Source organism: Saimiri boliviensis, chromosome 12 (genome assembly GCF_048565385.1).
Source record: "Saimiri boliviensis isolate mSaiBol1 chromosome 12, mSaiBol1.pri, whole genome shotgun sequence".
Lineage (NCBI taxonomy): Eukaryota > Metazoa > Chordata > Mammalia > Primates > Cebidae > Saimiri > Saimiri boliviensis.
In genome coordinates, this window is record NC_133460.1 from 89,148,179 (window position 1) to 89,166,153 (window position 17,975).

Sequence of the window (17,975 nt, forward strand, 5' to 3'; positions counted from 1 at the left end):
CTCATGGCTTTCGGCCAAGGCAGTTTCATCTCATCAAAGCAGAAACGGTCTATATTTGTTTATTCTGACTTTCATTATTTCTTTAGGTTTCCTGGAATTGAACAGGTGTTAACAAAATACACTATACTTTAGCCTAAAATAGACTATTCAGGGAATCTCAGGAACTGATAGGAGATTATATCTTCACATGCTAAGCATTTTTTAAGAAAATCATTATTTTCTTTTTCTTGGAAAATCTTGGAAATTGTTTTTATTTTATACATTTGTACATGTAAACAATAATGTTGGGTTTAGATGTTTAAATTTATATTCAACACACATTTAATCCATTTATATTTTATATGTACTAATAAACAACCAATAGGTTTTCTGCCATGATAAGACATGTAGCACAATAGTAATTTTACATTTATTTGTTGATTTGATTAATGTCAATTCTTCCTTTAGCGCAGAGTATACTTTTGCATTTTTTTATTTCCTGGCCTTTGTATTCTTAGTGCCTAGCACAGCACCTGATTCTGCAGGTGTGCAATGAACTTTAATTGATAATACATTCTTTCCCCATTGACTCAATTGAAATGCCACCTTCATCCAAAGAATTCGTGACATGGTTTTGACAGGTAGCAACATGAATATATTTTGATTCTTTTAGTGTCATGTGGAAGTGGCATATTTTTTAATAGAACAAATGTTCAACCCAATATCTGAAAAAAAGGTTGACCTTTTCGGTTTTCCACATTGTCACCCACCCAACATTTAATGGGCATTTTACCTATGTATCATCCAGCAGTTTTCAGACCTATCTGTGGTTCTGTGTTGGTTAGAGATTTGAGAAGTAACTCTACAGTGCCTCATGGAACTCGAGGATATAGCTGAGCCTCAGGAACCAGTTGGAAACTGGCCTGGCAGTCTTGGGATGAAAGCATCTCTCTCTGCCAGTTGACTTCCTGCTGAATTTTTGCACCATTCTTCTTTCATTGAAGACTGTCTCTCTCTGTTTTCCAGTCCATATGAAAAAAATGGCTGTCACCAATAGCTCCCAAGGTTACATCTTCTACTGAGTTGCAAAAATCTAAAGGCTCTATTTCAAAAGTCCCAGGGAAGGGTCATTTGATCCATTCACTTGTGGCTAAAGAGGTGAACCCTTTGCACGAGCATGGCTGCCAGATTGCACTGCTACTCACTCTGTGTTTCAGGGGAACTTGGGCAGCCAATCCAAGATGTTTCCTTTTCAGCATCTGAAATCTCCAGTGCAGCTTAAAAAAAAAATGTAGGTGCCTGGGTCCTATCCCAGACCCGTTGAATCAGAAAGTAGAGTTGGAACATGAGCGTCTACATTAAAAAACAAACAAACAAAAACTGGGTTAATTTCCATTGACAGTCACTTTTAGGAGATTAACTATTTTCAGGGATTTAGGGCAAATTTTCTTGCTCAAGGATTTCTTCCAGGGAGGAAGATGCCACAGGCCATTTTATTGTAGTTAAATACATACAACACAAAATTTACCATCAGTGACATTTAGTACATTCACAATGTTGGGTAACCGTCACCACAGTCTAGTTCCAGAACATACTCATCACCCCCGGAAGAAACCCTGTACCTGTTCAGCAGCCATTCTTTATTCCCCCCTCCTCCCACCCTGGCAATTATGAATCTGCTTTCAGTTTTTATGGATTTGACTGTCCTGGATATTTATATGCATGGGATCGTACACCCTGTGAACTCTAGTGTCTGGCATGTTTCATTCAGAACAGTGTTTTCAAAGTTCATTCATGTTGTCATATGCATCAGTACTTAATTCCTTTTTATAGCTGAATGCTGTTCCACTGTGTGCATATACTATATTTTGCCTATCTGTTCATCAGTTGATGAACATCTGGGTTGTATCCATCTTTTGGCTTTTGTGAATCGTTTACTATGAGTACTCATGTACAAGTTTTTGCTCTCATTTCTTTTGAGTATATATCCAGGAGTGACATTGTTGGGTCATATGTCAATGCTGTCATCTTTATTTTTATTAAGCTGCTTTTTCTCTTCCTTTGTAATCAAAGCCCGAGTTATATGATTAGGCTCAGTTGTTCCAACCTCACAAGATAAAGGCTAGAACTAGAGGGGAGGTTAAAGGCATGGACTCTGGTGTTAGCCAGCTATGGATTCAAATCTTTGCTCTGCCACTTCCCCGTTGTGTGAATTTGTGGGCGAGTAGCTTAACTCTTCGGTCCCAGTTTCCTCCCTCTAAAATGGGGCAATATAGTTCCAATTTCTTAGGGACATTGCGGTTGCTTAGTGTATTTATATGTGCACTTAAAGTGCCTTGTGCAAAATTAGCATAACAAGCTCTTAATAAGCTGTAGAGAATATGATTATTTTTATCCACCCCAAAGACAAGCTATCTAATTATGTTAGAGATGAGGCAGGGGGTAAGCTTAACCCCAAATCCTCCAAACATTATGAGGATTGTGACTGCTTTGTGCCCTTATTTTTAGAACATGCTTAAGGCGGTCAATGCGACCCAGAAGCAGATAGACTTGGTAAAGCTCCATGAACAAGCCAAGAGGAACCTGGAGGAAGAAATCCAGAACTACAAGGAGGAGGCTCAGAAGCAGAGAAAGATCATCTTTCATCTAGAAAAGGAGCGTGACCGGTACATCAACCAAGCCAGTGACCTTACCCAAAAGGTAAGCCACTCTGCGATGTCAGTGGAGCAGACACACATTCCTTCCTCCACATTTCTGATTGTCACAAACTGTCGCAAAGATAATTTATTCAGATTTCTGCTTGTAATTTGTGTGAAGAATTGGGAGGAATGATGTGGACGAAATATAAGCTGTTTCTGAGCTGATCCTGGGCCACACTGTGAAAAGGGCAATGTTTATGCTTGGTGATCTCTGATTTCTACTTTCCACGGCCCTCTTCCAACTTCTGGGTTCTCCCTTTTCCCTGTTGCCCTGCTGTGCAGCATCCCTAGGTTGACACCAGGGCTGCCAGCATCATCATCTGTCAACTCTCCAGTCTCTGCACCCACCCACCCTCTGTCCCTGAAACTTTTGTCTCCTTAGAGGAAGGATTCCAACTTGTTGTTAGGAGAAAGGCATCTAATGAAGTGACCTCAGGTTAAGACGTGAGCGACTACTGCACCTGCTAGGTGTGCCATATATTCTAAGAGCATTTTTTAAATTCTGAAACTATTGTGAACTCCTGAAATCCCAGCACTTTGGAAGCTGAGGCAGGAGGACTGCTTGAGGCCGGGAGCTCATGAGCAGCCTGGGCAACACAGCGAGACCCTGTCTCTACTAAAAAATAAATAAATAACAAGAAAAAAAAAACTACTGTGAGCTGGCCACAATGGCTCACATCTGTAATCCCAGCACTCTGGAAGGCCAAGGAGGTGGATAGCTTGAGGCCAGGAGTTTGAGACTAGCCTGAACAACATGGTGAAACCCTGTCTCTACAAAAAAATTTAAAAATGAGTTGGGCATGGTGGTGCTTTCCTATGGTCCCAACTACTTGGACGACTGAGGTCGGGGGAACGCTTGAGCCTGGAAGTGGAGGCTCCAGTGAGCTGTGGTTGCAACACTGTGCTCCAGCCTGGGCCACAGAGTGAGACCCTGTCTCAAAACAAAAAACAAAAACCACTGGCGGGAATCCACATAGTGGGGAGCTAAGTTCTAGATGTCTGCTTCTTATAAACTGCTTAGGAGAGAGAAGGCTAAAGGATATATATTTCCAAGATTGGCTTTGGAGACTTGGATTTCATTTTAGCCAGCTGTCTTAGTGAATTGCCTGCATTAAGCACGAGTGGTTAAAATAGTACTCTCTTTAATGCATTCATAGATGGCATGGAGGAGTGGTCTGGGAATGGCATGGGAGGCTGGGAAATGGAGAAAAGTTTTAGTTATGAGGCTGAGAAGAGAGTTTGAGAGAAAAGACTTAATCACCTCTTTTTCCCCTAGCAAGATGTGATCTGTTATGCAAGGTAAGCCCTCTCTTCCATCTCCTCAATGAAATTGAGGTGACATTCTGCAGTGCTTACCAATGCTCCTGCATGCTTACACTTTTTTTTTTCTTTAGAGTGAAATCTCAAAGAAGGTGACAAGGGGACAGCCAATATTTGTATTACATAAATACAGAAAGTGGGAAAGAAGCTTTGCTAATAGGAAATCAGCTTCTTTCCCCTTAGACTAAATCAGTGCCGGGGAGACGCTTTCAGAAGGGCTGCTGGAGGAGCACCAGTGCCTTTGCTTTGTCTAGCTCTGCAGGACAGTGATTCCCAGGGGATTCTCACGCCCGTGGCTGGGAGCTGTTGGAGCAGAGCACACTTCTCTTCTGACTTAACCATCTTAGGAGCGACACTGATTAGTTTACTGACTCGGAGGACATCGTTGTCAGTTTAGACACTGGCATTCTCGAGCGTGGACTTGCACGACAGCTTCTGTATTCATCAGTTTACACTGCACAAATAACCTTCAAACCTTAGTGGTCCTCAGCAATAAAGATTCATGTTTTGCTCCCGTAAATGGCCTTTGCAGGTCAGCTGCATCCCTGCTTTATGTCCTCTTCTTTCCAGGCTGACTCTGGCGGGATGCCCTGGCCTCTGGACAAAGGGAAAGGGTGAAATAGTGGACCCTCAGGGTGCTTCCGAGCCTCTGCTGACAAGGGAAGGGCACAGATCCTACCCACTCATATTCTACTGGCTACACAAGTCACAGGGCTGTGCTGGACATCCTGGGCAGGAGTGTGGTCCTCCTTAGGGAGGGGCCCTGTAGGGTAAGGCAGCAAATATATTTGAACATATAATGTCATCTGTTGCAGCTCCAGTTTCTTCTTCCTGATAAGCGACTTCTCTCCTTTCCCAGCTGTCATCACACTACTATCAGAGCTAACTCTTAAAAATTCCAGTGTGGTTTTATTATTACTCTGGTTATAAACCTCTGTCACCTCTCCCTGGGGCAGGGCTTCCGAACACTTTACACATTGCAGCACATGTAAAAAATGACATGTTGATAAGGGTTGGCTCTGTGTCTCTACCCAAATCTCATCTTGCATTGTAATCCCCACATGTCAAGGGAGGGAGGTAATTGGATCATGGAGTTTTCCCTAAGCTGTTCTTGTGATGTGAGTGAGTTCTCAGTTGAGCTGTTGGTTTCTTAAGTGTTTCGAAGTTCCTCCTTCATTCTTCTCTTTCCTGCTGACTTGGGAACTTACAATCCACCATGATTGTAAGTTTCCTGAGGCCTCCCCAGCCCTGTGGAACTGGGAGTCAATTAAATCTTTTTCCTTTATGAATTGCCCAGTCCCAGGGAAGTTCTTTACAGCACTATGAAAATGGACTAATACATATATCAGTGGTACATGTGAATAAGGAGATGAAGCTGTTTGGGGCTGGAGGGGACCAATCCAAGCATGCCAGCTGCCCAGGTCCCACCTGGCCATCCTGTGGGTGGAGGGAAATCAGTATTTTAGCACACACCTGAAACCCATGCAAGGCACAGCAGTTGGGATACTCTGCCCTAATGTGATCGAGTCCAAGCTCTTTGTTCTCTGTGGAATGTTTTTTCCTTTTTCTGCATGGCACATTTCTGTTCACCCTTCAAGACCTAACTGAAATGCTCAGGTCAAGCCTCCTCTGATTTATTATGGGCAGAGCTTGTCACTTCCTACTTTACGGATTTGTTAATGTCTCTGGAATGATGATGATCAATCTATAGTGTACTTATTTATTTGCATATTTGTTTAATCTATTTTATAGTGAACTCTTGGGGGCAAGGACTTTATTTCATTCATTTCTTTATTTCTAGCATCCTGGCACATGAGAGACACCAAAAAAGTATTTGTTAAACAAATGGATAGATGATAAGGGGTAAAAAGAATGCTGCCACTGATTTTAATATAGGATTGTATATTTTTCTTGGCTTCCTCATAAAAGAGAGATTCAGATACCAAGTTTTGCTGTTAACTGTTTTTCACAAGTTCTGATATTTAACTGCACATTATGTCTCACCTAAATAACTTAAATACAAGTTCTTAAAATATTACTTATCACCTACAATTTTTCTGTGTCTTGCTTAACCCCAACAGCATATATCCGTTGCTACAGCAACTTGTGCCATCTCTGGACTTCTTAAGGATATGTATGTCTCTTTGTCCACTCCTCATATTTCTTTCTTTACTGCCCAACACACACACACACACACACACACACACACACACACACACACACACATGCACACACACACCCTCATTCTCACAAACAAAAAGGCTCCCTTATGTGCATTCTATTTATGGGGCATTGAGAAATAATACCGAAGCCTGGGGAAGATGTCATGAAACTGACATTTTCATTGACTTCTAAAGTGAGTATACATTGTTCCAAGGAAAATTTAAGGAAAAACTGAATCTAAGGAAAAATAAGAAATGGAGAGACTCACATGAAATAATATTTTTAAGGAAAAACTGAATTTAAAGAAAAATAAATGGAGAGATTTATATGAAAGAATATTTTTCAAAACATAATTTATAATAACTAGAACTAGGAATCAGCCCTCAAAAGGTTAAATAAACCATGTTACATTTATTCAATATAGTATTATGTAGCTGTTAAAACCATGTGTTTACAAATTATTTTTAAAGATAGGAACATGTTTATAATATGAATCTGAGAAAGACAATGTAAAATTATTTGTAGAATTTGTCTCTTGTTTTGTCTGTGCGCATATAGAAAGGATTGGCAGCATACCTAATTTGGCTCCTCCAGTATCACTAAAGAATATTAGAATTTGGAGGTGGACTGGGACTTGGCATGTCATTGTGTTTCCAGCTGTAGATCTGAAAGTGGATCTGCCACCACCCTAGGGTACTAAGAGCTGGGCAAATGTAAACCCCTTCATTTTAGTGGCATTGTTCTTAGGTTGCAGTAAATTCTGTCTTACTCATGAGTGGATAAAGAAAAAGCAGCTTAATGAAACCTATGGGGAAAACATGACTGAGAACCAAAGAAAGAGAATGGCTTCTAGGAGCCCCAGGGTAAAGGTCTGGCTCTGAAAATTCTTCTATGGCAAGATCTTTAGGTTGGACCCTTTGAAATTGTCTTTTTTTTTTTTTTTTTTTTTTGTAAATAAAAAACAATTGACTATCAGTGATTTCGTAAGGTTCTTAACCTAATAGAATAAAATGCAGAGAAAAGGTTTGGCTTCCTTCAAAGAGTATAAGTATGTAAAACCTGGTGCCAAGTTTCCCCTAATGGGAGGAACAGTCTTCATTTAGCAAAATAGGTGGATACTTGCCTTGATTTGAAAGGTGAGGTCCCATGAACCAGAGTGAAACACAGTTGTGTGCAAAAAGTAACAGGAATTGGGAAAGGAGGAGTGGGTGGTGAGCAGGAAGTGGGGAGGAGATGGGGAAGAATGGGAGAGGAGGACAGACAGTGGAGGAAGCATCATGGCAGTAGGCTGGGTTCTGCTGGAAGTGAGGAGTTCCCAGTGGTAAGAATGACAAAGGGGGGCCGGGCGCGGTGGCTCAAGCCTGTAATCCCAGCACTTTGGGAGGCCGAGGCGGGTGGATCACGAGGTCGAGAGATCGAGACCATCCTGGTCAACATGGTGAAACCCCGTCTCTACTAAAAAAAAATAAAAATACAAAAAATTAGCTGGGCATGGTGGCACGTGCCTGTAATCCCAGCTACTCAGGAGGCTGAGGCAGGAGAATTGCCTGAACCCAGGAGGCAGAGGTTGCGGTGAGCCGAGATCGCACCATTGCACTCCAGCCTGGGTAACAAGAGCGAAATTCTGTCTCAAAAAAAAAAAAAAAAAAAAAAAAAAAAAGAATGACAAAGGGATTGCTGAGAATGTGATGTCCAATATTTAATTTTAAGTTCCTCACTGTGCTCTGTTCTTCCAACCTCCTATGACAAATCTGTTACATCAACCCTGCAATTGTGATTGCACTTTGGGGGCGCAGGCATGGGGTGATGAGGGTGTGAGGTGACACATCCCAGAAAAGGACAGCATGTGCAAGAGACAAGATGCACCCCAGAATCTCGAATACTATGGCAACAGCAAACCAGAGCCACAGCCAGTAGAAGAAATACAATTCCTCCAAGAACTCTTGGAGATATTAGGTTTGGGGGCTTCCCAGCAAACCGAATATGGGAAGTCTAGACTTGTTGTCAAGCACAAGGTGATCCCAGTAGGATACAGCACTCCCACCTGAGTTAGAAATCCAACATGGTATTACCTCTAGGAAAAAGCAAAGATGAAATAAAAAGGAACAGTTGGACAGAATAAGGATCAATTATATAAAAACTAAAAATAAAATAAAGGCAGACTTAAAATCCACACCAAAGTTAATAAAGAACAGAATTGATGTTGTGGAAACTGGAGTTAGGCCAGGTGTGGTGGCTCATGCCTGTAACCTTAGCACTTTGGGAGGCTGAGGCAGGAGGATCCCTTGAGGCCAGGAGTTCAGGACCAGCCTGGGTAACATGGGAGACCTGGTCCCTACACAAATAAAAACAGAAAATTTCCCACAGGAGTCGGTGGTGTGCTCCTCTAGTCCTAGCTACTTGTGAGGCAGAGGCAGGAGGATCTCTTGAGCCCAGAAGTTTGAGGCTGAGTGAGCTATGATCATGCCACTGCACTCCAGCCTGGACAACAGAGTGAGACTTTGTCTCTTTAAAAAAAAAAAAAAAAGAAAGAAAGAAAGAAAGAGAAAAGAAAATGTGATTAGTAGAGTGCCAACTTGAAGATTTCTCTTAGAATACAGATAAAAAACCCTCTAGGTAACGATCATAGAGAAGATAAGAGAGAAGACAGAATAGAGACCAGCCTACAGAGAGTTGGTTTCTGATGATGGAACTGAACCCCCAGTCAAGGATGTGGTGGGAAAATATTTTCTGGAGATGAAGAAAGAACTGTATAGGCTGACCATGTTCCAGGCAAAATCAGCGACAGGAGACGCTCCATAGACTTGCCCTAGAGGAAAGTCCTTTTGTGAGTGTGTTTCATCTACAATAATGAAAAAAAGTTCTCTGTGAGAATTTAGGGAAGAAGAAAAAGCAGATACATAGTTGCCCTTTTTTGTTTTAACAGGAAAATGAGTGGAAGGAACCATATTAACATATTAATAGTGGTTATCTTTGGGTGATAAAGATACAAATTGTTTTAATTTGCCCCCTCCCCCTCTTTGTATTTTTTAAGTAGTCTAAAATGGATGAGCTGGGCGCAGTGGCTCTTGCCTGTAATCCTAGCACTTTGGGAGGCTGAGGTGTGTGGATTACCTGAGTTCAGGAGTTCAAGACCAGCCTGGCCAACATGGAGAAACCCCGTCTCTACTAAAAATATGAAAATTAGCTGGGGTGGTGGTGTGCACCTGTAATCCCTGCTACTCGGGAGGCTGAGGCAGGTGAATTATTTGAACACGGGAGGCTTAGGTTGCAGTGAGCTGAGATAGTGCCAGTGCACTCCAGCCTGGGTGACAAGAGCAAAGCTCTGTCTAAAAAAAATAAAAATAAAAATAAAAGTAAAACAGATATGTATTACTTTAGTATCCTGATTTTAAAAAGGAAATAAACAATTCTTTTTTTTTTTTTTTTTAAATCTGAGATACAGTCTCGCTTTGTTGCCACTCTAAATTTTACTATTCAACTAAATTGAGTGCAGTGGTGCAATCTCCACTCACTGCAACCTCTACCTCCCAGGTTCAAACAATTCTCCTGCCTCAGCCTCCTGAGCAGCTGGTGCTATAGGCACGCGCCACCACCCAGCTATTTGTATTTTTGGGAGAGATGGGGCTTCACTATGTTGGCCAGGATGGTCTCGATCTCTTGACCTCATGATCCACCCACCTTGGCCTCCCAAAATGCTGGGATTACAGGCGTGAGCCACTGCGCCCAGCTGAAATAAACAATATTAACAACACCTTGCCTTTCCTTCTGGGACCAAATAAAATCCCACCTTTTCCATGGAGCTTTATTAAAAGTGATCTCTAATTCCTCTGTACTTGGTTCCCCTCTGGCAGTTGGGGTTGCCTGTGTGCACTTAACTGCTGTTTGCATGTCTGCCTCATTCTACATACTGGCTTCTCATGGGTGAGTCTTACTCAATTTTGAGTTCTTCATATTGCTTACTTATGAATAAATACTCATATTTTATGGAATAGAATGGAAAGCATAATAGACATCTGAGCTAACTAGTCAGAGACTCACTTTTAAGTATCTATATTATTTTATAATAATATATTTATTTATGACTATGGGTCTGCCCTTCCTTTAAATTCATGTGAAACATATTACCATGATGGACGATCTTACCTGAATTATCTTTGGCATTTTTAGCTGTGAATGACTTCCAGGCCTGGTCTCTTCTTCCTTCTGAGCTGCAAAACAGCATCAACATTTGCCTTCTTGTTTCTTGCTTAGAGAAAGAAAAGTGAATTCGAAGATGCTAAAGTCCCACATTACATTGTATTAATTTAGCTTGGCATTTGCCAGTGAGAAAGACGATCCCCTTCTGTGCCTGAACTGGATGGCTCAGAATCCCAAACCTTTTCTTATGTGCTTGTCTCAGTCAACATTTGCCATAATAATGGTGCATGATAAGTAGCCACGACATCTCAGTGGGATACAGAAACAAGCCCTTCTTATTCACACACTGCAGCTGACAGAGATTCAGCTGACCTAACCTGGGCTTGCCTAGATTTGGCTCCAGGCCGTGGGTTGGGCTCAGTTCTGAACCACATGTTTCTTATCCTCCAGGTGCATGTTCTTCTCATGGGGAAAGGAAGGAAAACAAGAAAGCCACGCATACAAGCACATTTCGTGTCTCTCTACTTGTCTAATGTTCTGACCTCCCATTGGCTGTAACGAGTCACACGACCAAGGCTAACATCAAGAGCATGGAGAAATGCACTCCTCCCATTAGGCTGTGAGACAATGGGAGAGAGTGAACGTTTGTTGAACCATAAGATAATCTACCCCAGGATTACAGCACTTTTTATCCTCATGATTTTCCTTTGCTGTACTCTAAATTTTACGGTTTGGATAAATTGAGAGGAATGAGGAATAGCATAAGTTGTGGTCTATCATATTTCCTGCTCTCTGAATTTTTACATGTTCGAAATAAAACCATTCCTAGTTAATTATTACCTCTGCAGAACATTTTTCACATCATGCACTAGCCTCATTTTAGGATCCCCCTCCTTTTTCATTCCGAATATTAAACTTCTGGCAATCACCTCCCGGACATTTTATGTGCCAAAAACCATTCTTTTGCAGCATAACCCTTAGCAACAAATTTCCTAGCTCTTTGCTCATTGGCCTGTAAGAGTGTCAACCAAAGTTCTTCAGGACAGAGGTTCCAGGAAATGAACAATAATGTGCTTTCAAGGACTTAATGCAAGCAAAGAAAGCAAAAATTGATTAAAGAAATATTGTCCACTAGATAGATATTGTCATAATGAAATAAAGCTCCTGTTTCTTTGATGTTAATTTGAATTTTATACAGAGCCTCTGTAATTGGGCAGAACCCTGGAGAGACGAATCAAGGGAACACAAATTATAAGCTTTTTGTGTCATATGCTTCATATCATTACTTTTCCTGCAGAACAGAATTTGACGCGTAGGAAAATCAAATTAACTTTTTAAAGTACTAGTATTATGTAACATGACATAATATAAATGTTATTTGAGTCCAATAGTACTGAATATTAAATGCATTTAAAAAGAGATCTTCCAAACAGGCTTTGTGTGAGCAACATGGCTGTTTATTCACCCGGGCGCAGGTGGTCTGAGGCCGGAAAGGGCGTAAGCAAAGGGTGGTGGGATAGCAGTTGGTTTTATAGGTTTGCGGTGGGCAGTAGTGTTACAGAGTAAAATCAGTTACAGTGATGGGGGTAGGGGCAAGGAGTATACATTACCCTAAGTTCAGTTACAATGGCGGGGGGAGGTGGAGGGTGGAAGGGGTGGAGAAAGGCGTAAGAGTAGTTAAGATGATAGGGTGGGGTGGACGGCTATTCACAGAGCAAGAACAGTTAAGATGGCAGGGTGGGTGAGGAGTATTCACATGATCATAATAACAGTTAAGACAGCAGGGTGGGGGAGGGAAGCTTAACATTTGTCGGGGGAAGCTCCTCTGGGTGATCAGGGATAACGGCGAATGCAGGTGGGGTGGTTGGGAGTGATCGGCAGAGTCAGGCAGGACTTCAGACTTTCTGGGTCCAGGCTTGCACATGGAGGCTTGACAGTAAACTATCATAATAATGTTAACATACGTTAAATGATTAAATCACTATATGCTAAGTACTTACATGATGGCACAAATGTATGTTCTCTCACTTAAATCCTCGTAATAGCCCTGTGAGATAGATATTATTATATCCCCCATTCATAATATAATGTTATAAAAATGAATCAAAGCCATAGATATGCCTCCCTAAATTCACGATAGAGGATGAAATAACAAGGCAAGAAAAATAGGGAAGACTCAACATTTCACAGGCCTGGGCACATAGATGTTTTTTATTTTTGCCGAGTGAGTTTTTCAGTTTCATTATGAAGGTAAAAGCATTGTCAGCATTCAAACCGTTGACATCAAGTCAGAAAAACTTATTTGAGAAGTTTATTGTACTGATATTTCATCAAATGTACGTTAAGGGGTTCCAAATGCAGTGACCTACTTTCGAATCCCAGCTCCGTCTCTGTGATGTTTTGGCTACGCTGCAGTTTTCCTGTATGCGTTATTGATTTCGATCTCACTCTTATTTCTATTGACAGGTTGTTTTAACAGAGAAAGAAAGGAGTAGGCTGTAAACTGAGAGTGTACTTCTGTCGTGCACTGTAAGCATTTTCTGGACTCCTCTGAAGCCTGGTAGTGCTAGGAGCTCCAATTCTCTGGCTGTAATAAAACTTTCTACATTTGATTGTGATTTATCTCATGAGTTGGTTTGAGGTATCTCTAAGTGTATATTAATTAAGCTCCAGCCCCACAGCTGGCAGCCTGTGTCTCTGATACACCACTTCTAACGGGGGCAGCTTGCTGACAAGAGGTTTGGCTACCACTTAACACCCATACACTTTATGAATTTTCAGGATTTGAACTTCTGCATGTCTTTGGCCTGAATGATTTCCATAAAAATAAACTGAGTCCCAACGCTTAGAAACACATTGCTTGTAAATTGCCTTTTCCCCTAGTTTCACTATCCCCTAGTATTATATAACATGACATAATGTAAACTATCATAATAACCTCTTAGCATCTATTAAATGATTAAATTACTGTATGCTAAGTACTTAAAAAGCAAAACAGAAAACAAATCTGTGTAGTTACCTATTTGCTCATTGAATAAGTTTGTGACTATTACTTATTTTGATCTGTTTCCTCCTTTGTAAAACTGGAAGCCGTAATAGCACATTTCTTAGAGAATTTTTGAGAGATTAAAGGAGCAAATACATGTCAGGTACATAGAAAGTAACTGAATGTCAGATACATAGAAAGTAACTGATGAATATTAGCGATTATTATTATTATTCAGACCTGAATAGAATATGTAAATTTTTTCATTGTCATTTAACTTCAATTTCTTTTGTCTTCTTGGTGTCATGATGGGTTCTTAATACTCCCAGCTTCAAGAATCCAGAAGCAAGTCTGTGACTTTTGTGTGCTGTTGTGTACAGAAAGATAGACCATGCTAGTTTGATGCTCCAAAAGATAAGCCCTTGGCTACCTCCTTTCTCTGGGGCATTATTCTGTCTGTGCAAAGAATTATTCTTGTTCTAACATCTCTCCAAGTGATTGAACAATTTTTTTCTTTTCTCTAACATGCTGCTTGATATTCTGAATGCTAATGTTGCTGTTCGAAGTATTTTCAATCTATTAACCATTATCCTTTCTGTCTTAGATTCTCCCATAACAGCTGGTGCATATCTCAGTTTACTGGTTGTATCCATTCCTTGATTATCCGTTCTATGGTGAAGTCACTCCCTACAAGTGAACTTGAGGGTAGGGAATGTGTCTTATTCTTCTTTCTATCACACGTGCTTTTACGTGTCAAAGATAGGTCCTCGGTACATTTCGTTGAGTGAATGAATGAACAGAAACGTACTCTGTTTACTTTATGGAACCAACAGAAACTTTAAGATTAAAATAGAACTAAAAAGAAAGATATAGGCCTAGATCACTTGGGAAAATGTATGCAGAATCCTAAATGAAATTCCAGCAAACCAAATTCAACAGTACATTAAAGAAATCATCCAGTATGACCAAAGAGGGTTCATCCTGAAGCTGCAAGGATAGTTTTCTAGTAAGAAAGCTATTGCCAGTGGTGTGGAAATGTAAAGTATTACAGCCATTTTGGAAAGCAATCTAGCAATATCTATTAAAGTTGGAAATATATATGTCTTTTGAGCCAGCTATTCCACTCCTGGGAATTCATCCCACAGACATGAAAGCAGAAGTGCATGAGAATACACACACATAGCATTTTCTGCAGCATGGTCCAGAGTGGCAAAAAAGTGGAAACAAAGTTAATGCCCACCAGTGGAGAAGAATTAAATTATGATGGCACACCCACGCTGTAGGATGTTATGCAACCTTTAAAGAGAACGAATTAGAATGATGATCTCTACAAGGTATTGTTCAATGATAAAAAGCAAAGTGAAGGCCGGGCGCGGTGGCTCACGCCTGTAATCCCAGCACTTTGGGAAGCCGAGGTGGGTGGATCACGAGGTCACGAGATTGAGACCATCCTGGTCAACATGGTGAAACCCCATCTCTACTAAAAATACAAAAAAAAAAAAAATTAGCCGGGCATGGTGGCGCACGCCTGTAGTCCCAGCTACTCAGGAGGCTGAGGCAGGAGAATTGCTTGAACTCGGGAGCCAGAGGTTGCAGTGAGCAGAGATCACACCATTGCACTCCAGCCTGGGTAACAAGGGCGAAACTCCGTCTCAAAAAAAAAGCAAAGTGGAGTAATTACAATAAGAGCCCATTTGGCTAAAAAATAAAAACAAACCCCAAAAAAGCAAAACAGAAAAGAAACAAATCTGTGTAGTTATCTATTTACTCATTAAATAATTTTGTGAATATGACTTACTTTGATCTGTTTCCTTCTTCGTAAAATTGGGGGCAATAACAGTACATATCTTAGAGGATTTTTGAGAGATTAAAGGAGCTAATACATGTAAAATGTCAGGTACATAGAAAGTAACTGATGAATATTAGCTATTATAATTAGCCTGTAGACCTGAGTAGAATAGGCAGAATCCAGTGAAAAATATGGAGGGGTACATGGTAGATTGTTAGCCTAGTTTTGTTTCATGTAGAAGAGGGGCTGATGTTGAAGGGAGAAAGTCCAAGTACATAAGGAAAATAAACATATTTCACATTTATGAATTTATTTTAAATGATGGCACATATAACTGTATATAAAGAAATTAAATTTTTTTTTTTTTTTTTTTTTTTGAGACGGAGTTTCGCTCTTGTTACCCAGGCTGGAGTGCAATGGCGCGATCTCGGCTCACCGCAACCTCCGCCTCCTGGGTTCAGGCAGTTCTCCTGCCTCAGCCTCCTGAGTAGCTGGGATTACAGGCATATGCCACCATGCCCAGCTACTTTTTTGTATTTTTAGTAGAGACGGGGTTTCACCATGTTGACCAGGATGGTCTCGATCTCTTGACCTTGTGATCCACCCGCCTCGGCCTCCCAAAGTGCTGGGATTACAGGCTTGAGCCACCGCGCCCGGCCAAGAAATTAAAATATTTTTAAAAGGAAAAATATATTACTAGGTTTATCAAATCAATTGATCCAATAAGAAAGAACAGTACAAAATTATATATGTTGCAAGACATTTACTAAAATTAAATCTCACTCCTCCTTAGGCACCTGTAAAAAAATTTTGAAAGGTGCTTATTTAAATATATGAAAGACAAATATTTTAAATAATAGCCATCATTAACTCTGATGGAGAAAGAATAGAACCAGGCTTCTCATTTATGTATTTTCTGGGATGGTAATTCTACAAGTGGAAAAAGCGGATTCTGGTAAGTGCAATAATTTGGGAACATGTCGCTCGCAAGTAGCCCACACTTGAGTCATGGTGAATATCAGGATGGCAGAGGTCTAAGCGGTCCTTCTCCACCTTTCATTCTAGGTAAACTGTCCCTTCCTCAGAGGACCCTTCCATGGCCCGATTTCTTCATGTGTGTCCCCTTTTCCTCCATGCTCTGTCACATTGCTTTGTGTCCTCCTGTTGCAACCATTAATTAAGGGAACACCAAGAAACAGCGAAATTTTCTTAAGAATTTTCTCCTTATGTGCTCTAGCTGCTATTTACACTGTAGTTTCCTTGATTTAATCGTGTCACACTTCTGTGTGAACATTTTTCTTCTTAAGGACTTTTAAAAGGAGTTTGTCTTTAAAAAAGGAATTTCTGTGGATATTGCAGTGGAGAATCATGATTTCATCATTGCTACTGTGTGCATGGCTTGTTGAGCCGTATCGACTCATGGTGGAATTTCAGGTGTTGGTTTTTCATACCTGCAAAAAGGAGGCAGTAGTTCTTCCATCCCACCTTTCCTGGAAGTAGTTAGGGCACAGTGGAGTGCATTTTTATGAAGTCCTTTTCACTTCCCTTGATGGAGTGAGTTTGACATTGGCAAGATAGCGTTATGATTGCTATCAAGGTTCAAAGACCATTTTTCTTTCTCATGGTTAACTTTATAAGCAACCAGTGTGGCCAAACAGCGAGGTTACCTCTTATCTTTCTTAGTGCTTTGTCTGTTTAAGATCTGTTTAAACCTGTGACTTTTTCCCCCTTTTTTTCGTGGGTAGGATGGTCAGGAGAGATTTTCAGAATTGAAAGAATTTCTTCTGTTTTTTTTTTTTTTTTCTTTTTCTTTCTTGTGATTACAAAATAACTGTGTTAAGCCTTTATACTTGAGCAGAACTCTCCTCTAGATAAAATGCATGTTTGCCCCTCATCAGTTGGGCTGAATTTCTATGTTGTACCGCAGTGATTATGGCCACTGCCAGATTGTCTGATTGCTGGCATCTCTACCAGCCACCCTTAGATAACAACTCCATTTGTCCTCAACCGATAAGCACAGATGGGCTATGTAACCTCATTCATATACTTCTTTCTCCTCCAGGTCCTCATGAACATGGAAGACATAAAAGTTCGTGAAACGCAGATTTTTGACTACAGGAAAAAAATAGCTGAATCAGAGATTAAGTTAAAACAGCAACAGAACCTGTATGAAGCTGTGAGATCAGACAGGAATCTGTATAGCAAAAATCTGGTTGAGGCTCAGGTAAATAATATATTTATATCCTTACCTTTTAATTTATTTTTACCCTGCATTTAAAATAGTTTCTATTATCCTAATGGCAAAATTTAGACTAGATAAAAAAAAATTTTCATGGAATTCACCTGAAAAGAAGACCAATTTATGCAAAACTATCAGGTTATTTGAAATGGAAATGACACATCTTAATAGAATGTGGAGATCATGGTCCTACTTTTAATTATTACGTAGAATTACTATTATACTCCTTCTACCTTTTTTCTTTTTTTGAGATGGAGTCTCGCTCTGTCATCCAGGCTGGAGTGCAATGATGTGATCTTGACTCATTGCAACCCCCACCTCCTGGGTTCAAGTGATTCTCCTGCCTCAGTCTCCCAAGTAGCTGGGATTACAAGTGTGCACCACCACGCCTGGCTAATTTTTGTATTTTAAGTAGTCAGGGTTTTCACCATGTTGGCCAAGCTGGTCTCGAACTCCTGACCTCAAGCGATCCACCTGTCTTGGCCTCCCAAAGTGCTGGGATTACAGGTATGAGCCACTGTGCCTGGCTCTCTTTCTAATTTTTAAAACTGCTAATAGCTACTGTGACTCAGAGGGTAGCAGCATACTCTTCTGAATTCCAGAGCTTTGCTTGAAAATCTTTTAGTTATAATGTTTGTTTTGCTTCCAATTTCTTTCGTA

At 40.6% G+C, this 17,975-nt stretch overlaps 1 protein-coding gene across 2 annotated transcripts in view; it reads left to right on the plus strand.

The window, feature by feature from the left end:
• The window catches only part of CFAP58 (cilia and flagella associated protein 58), a 114,122-nt gene that overhangs the window by 34,362 nt on the left and 61,785 nt on the right, over positions 1-17,975 (plus strand). For both annotated transcript variants that reach the window (XM_003922220.4, XM_074382852.1), the window contains exons 9-10: positions 2,488-2,679; positions 17,139-17,300. In XM_003922220.4, the coding sequence (XP_003922269.1) occupies positions 2,488-2,679; positions 17,139-17,300 (354 nt within the window). The remainder of the gene's footprint in view (positions 1-2,487; positions 2,680-17,138; positions 17,301-17,975) is intronic.